Source organism: Quercus suber, unplaced genomic scaffold, assembly GCF_002906115.3.
Source record: "Quercus suber isolate HL8 unplaced genomic scaffold, Cork oak 2.0 scaffold_145, whole genome shotgun sequence".
Lineage (NCBI taxonomy): Eukaryota > Viridiplantae > Streptophyta > Magnoliopsida > Fagales > Fagaceae > Quercus > Quercus suber.
The window spans coordinates 1,206,769-1,209,336 of NW_027069606.1; the positions used below are offsets into that span (position 1 = coordinate 1,206,769).

A 2,568-nucleotide genomic window follows, 5' to 3' on the forward strand; every position below is an offset into this window, starting at 1 on the left:
TTGTGCATTGAATGGAAAGATTGTCGTTACAATACAAGTCCAATTGGGTATTGGGGTAAGGGTTCAATTGTAGGTTGGTATTTCAAGATAGGCCAAAGGTTTGGTAAGATTCCTTGTAACAGCTTGTGATCGCTTGTGATTGATAATAGTGGATTCTTGGGAATGGTGACCTTAAAATCACTCGGTGGGGTTTTGCCTCAGTGGTTTTCTCCATTCTTAAACAAATCACCTGAGTGAAATTTATTTTTCACTACATTTGATTTTAGTTGGTGATTTGTTTGTGCTACCATGCCATTGCATGTAATTGAACTTAATTAATTAACTTGGGTTATTAATTAACTAACAAAGGGTCAATTCATTTTGACCCAACAACCACAAATAATGTAATTAGTGGACATCCTTCTGATGGTCAATTGGTCATTCTTGTCTGCAGATTTTGGGTATGTCCCATCCTTGAGGTACTGTAAGATGTCTGAATACCATTCACCTTCCCCATTCATTCCCTCATCTCCTTTTATTGACATACAATAAGCTAGCTTTTCTTTTTGTTCCACAACTATTGGTTGAGCTTCATCTTCCTTAGGTCCATCCATTATGGATGCCATCGTTGCTAAAGCATCTGCAATTTGATTCTGCATTCTTGGCACATATTGGTACTGAATCTTACCGAATTTTGATGCCAACTTCTGAAGACATTCATGATAAGGCATTAGCTTTTCTTTCTTAATCTTCCATCTATTTTGAATCTGAGAAATTATCAAAGCTAAATCACCATATACTTCCATCTCTTTCACTTCAAGACCTAGGGCCACTTGTAACCCTATAATGCAAGCTTCATATTGAGTGGCATTATTAGTGGCAGGAAAGTTGAGTCTACCAGAGAATGGGATGTGTGTCCCTTTTGGAGAAACTAAGAGAACTCCAATACCACTTCCATTTTGATTAGTTGCTCCATCAAAATACATCTTCCATGATTTTAACTCTATCCCCATGATATCTTCATCTAGAAAGTCTCTTTAGATTTCTTTGACTTCTTCAAGTGAACAGTGGGCTAAGTGATCAACAATTGATCTTCCCTTTACAGATTTCTGAGTCACATATTTAATATCAAATTCTGAAAGAAGTAGAACCCATTTAGCTGTCTTCCCATCTTGCATAGGCTTCTCCATCAGATATTTCAAATGATCCATTCTTGCAATCAACAAGACCTTGAAAGCAAGCATGTAATGTCTGAGTTTTCGGGTTGGCCATACAAGCACTACACATGTTTTCTTAAGTGGTGAACATTTCTCTTCATAAGCCAACATCTTCTTGCAAATATAATAAATTGCATTCTCTTTCCTAGACTTCTCTAGGTACTGAGCAAGCAAAGTCCCCATTATTGTATTTGTGGTTGTGAGATAAAACAATATTGGCTTTTATGTACTAGTGGAACTAGTATTGGTGGCTTCATCAAATAACTTTTAATCTTCTCAAAAGCTTCTTGGTATTGTTCATTCCATATTGTGAGAACTTCTTTCTTGAGCAATCAAAAGAGTGGCTCACATGTCATGGTGAGCTGGAATAAGAATTTGCTGATGTATTGTATTCTCCTTAAAAATCCTCGTATCTCTTTTTTAGTCCTTGGTGGCTTTATCTCCACAATTGCCTTGATCTTGTCAGGATCTACTTTAATTCCCCTTTGACTTACCATAAACCCTAACAATTTTCCAAATGTTACACTGAAAGTGCACTTTTTTGGATTCAACCGCAACTTATAGAATTGGATTCTTTCAAAGAACTTTCGTAAAGCTGATATGTGCCCTTCACGATCTTTGGATTTCACTATCATGTCATTCACATAAACTTCTACTTCTTTGTGTATCAAATCATGCAACAGAGTAGTGGCTGCGCACTAGTATGTAGCACCAGCATTCTTAAGGCCAAATGGCATGACCTTGTAGCAATACGTCCCCCATGGAGTAATGAAAAAGGTTTTCTCTATATTTTTTAGAGCCATCTTTATCTGATTGTATCCTGAAAAGCTATCCATAAAGGATAGCAAGGCATGACCTGTTGTGTTATCAACTAATATGTCAATGTGAGGCAAGGGAAAATCATCTTTCGGGCTAGCCTTATTAAGATCTCTGAAGTCTACACACATTCTCACATTCCCATCCTTTTTTGGTACTGGAACCACATTAGCTAACCATTCTGGGTAGTTAACCACCTTAAAAAATCCCGCATTGTACTGTTTCTCAACATCTTCTTTGATCTTGAAAGTCCATTCCAGGTTCATTCTTCTTAGCTTTTGCTTGACTAGTTTCATGGCTGGATATGTTGGAATACAATGTTGCACTATATCTGTATCAATCCAAGCATGTCTTCATAACACATCTTTGAATTCTTTTAGAAGTGCGACTAATGCGTCTTTCCCAGAGGAGGTTAAGGTGTTGCCCATTTGTACCATCTTAGGTTCATCACTAGTTCCCAAGTTAACAGGTTGGATTTCTTCTTTTATAGGTCTTGCACGCCCTTACTTTAATTCCTCATTATTAAAAGTTTCTTCACCAATTTCCAAAATAAAAA

General features: G+C 37.0%; 1 protein-coding gene across 1 annotated transcript; it reads right to left on the reverse strand.

Moving 5' to 3' along the window:
- Nucleotides 1–350: 350 nt before the first annotated feature.
- On the reverse strand, nucleotides 351–992 carry LOC112008288 (uncharacterized). The gene has a single exon (XM_024040623.1). It carries the CDS (start codon nucleotides 990–992, stop codon nucleotides 351–353), a length of 642 nt encoding a protein of 213 aa, XP_023896391.1.
- Between the last annotated feature and the right edge of the window lie 1,576 nt (nucleotides 993–2,568).

Excerpts from the sequence above, each read along its gene's own strand:
- LOC112008288 (XM_024040623.1), bottom strand. The coding sequence starts at position 992 with ATGGGGATAGAGTTAAAATCATGGAAGATGTATTTTGATGGAGCAACT.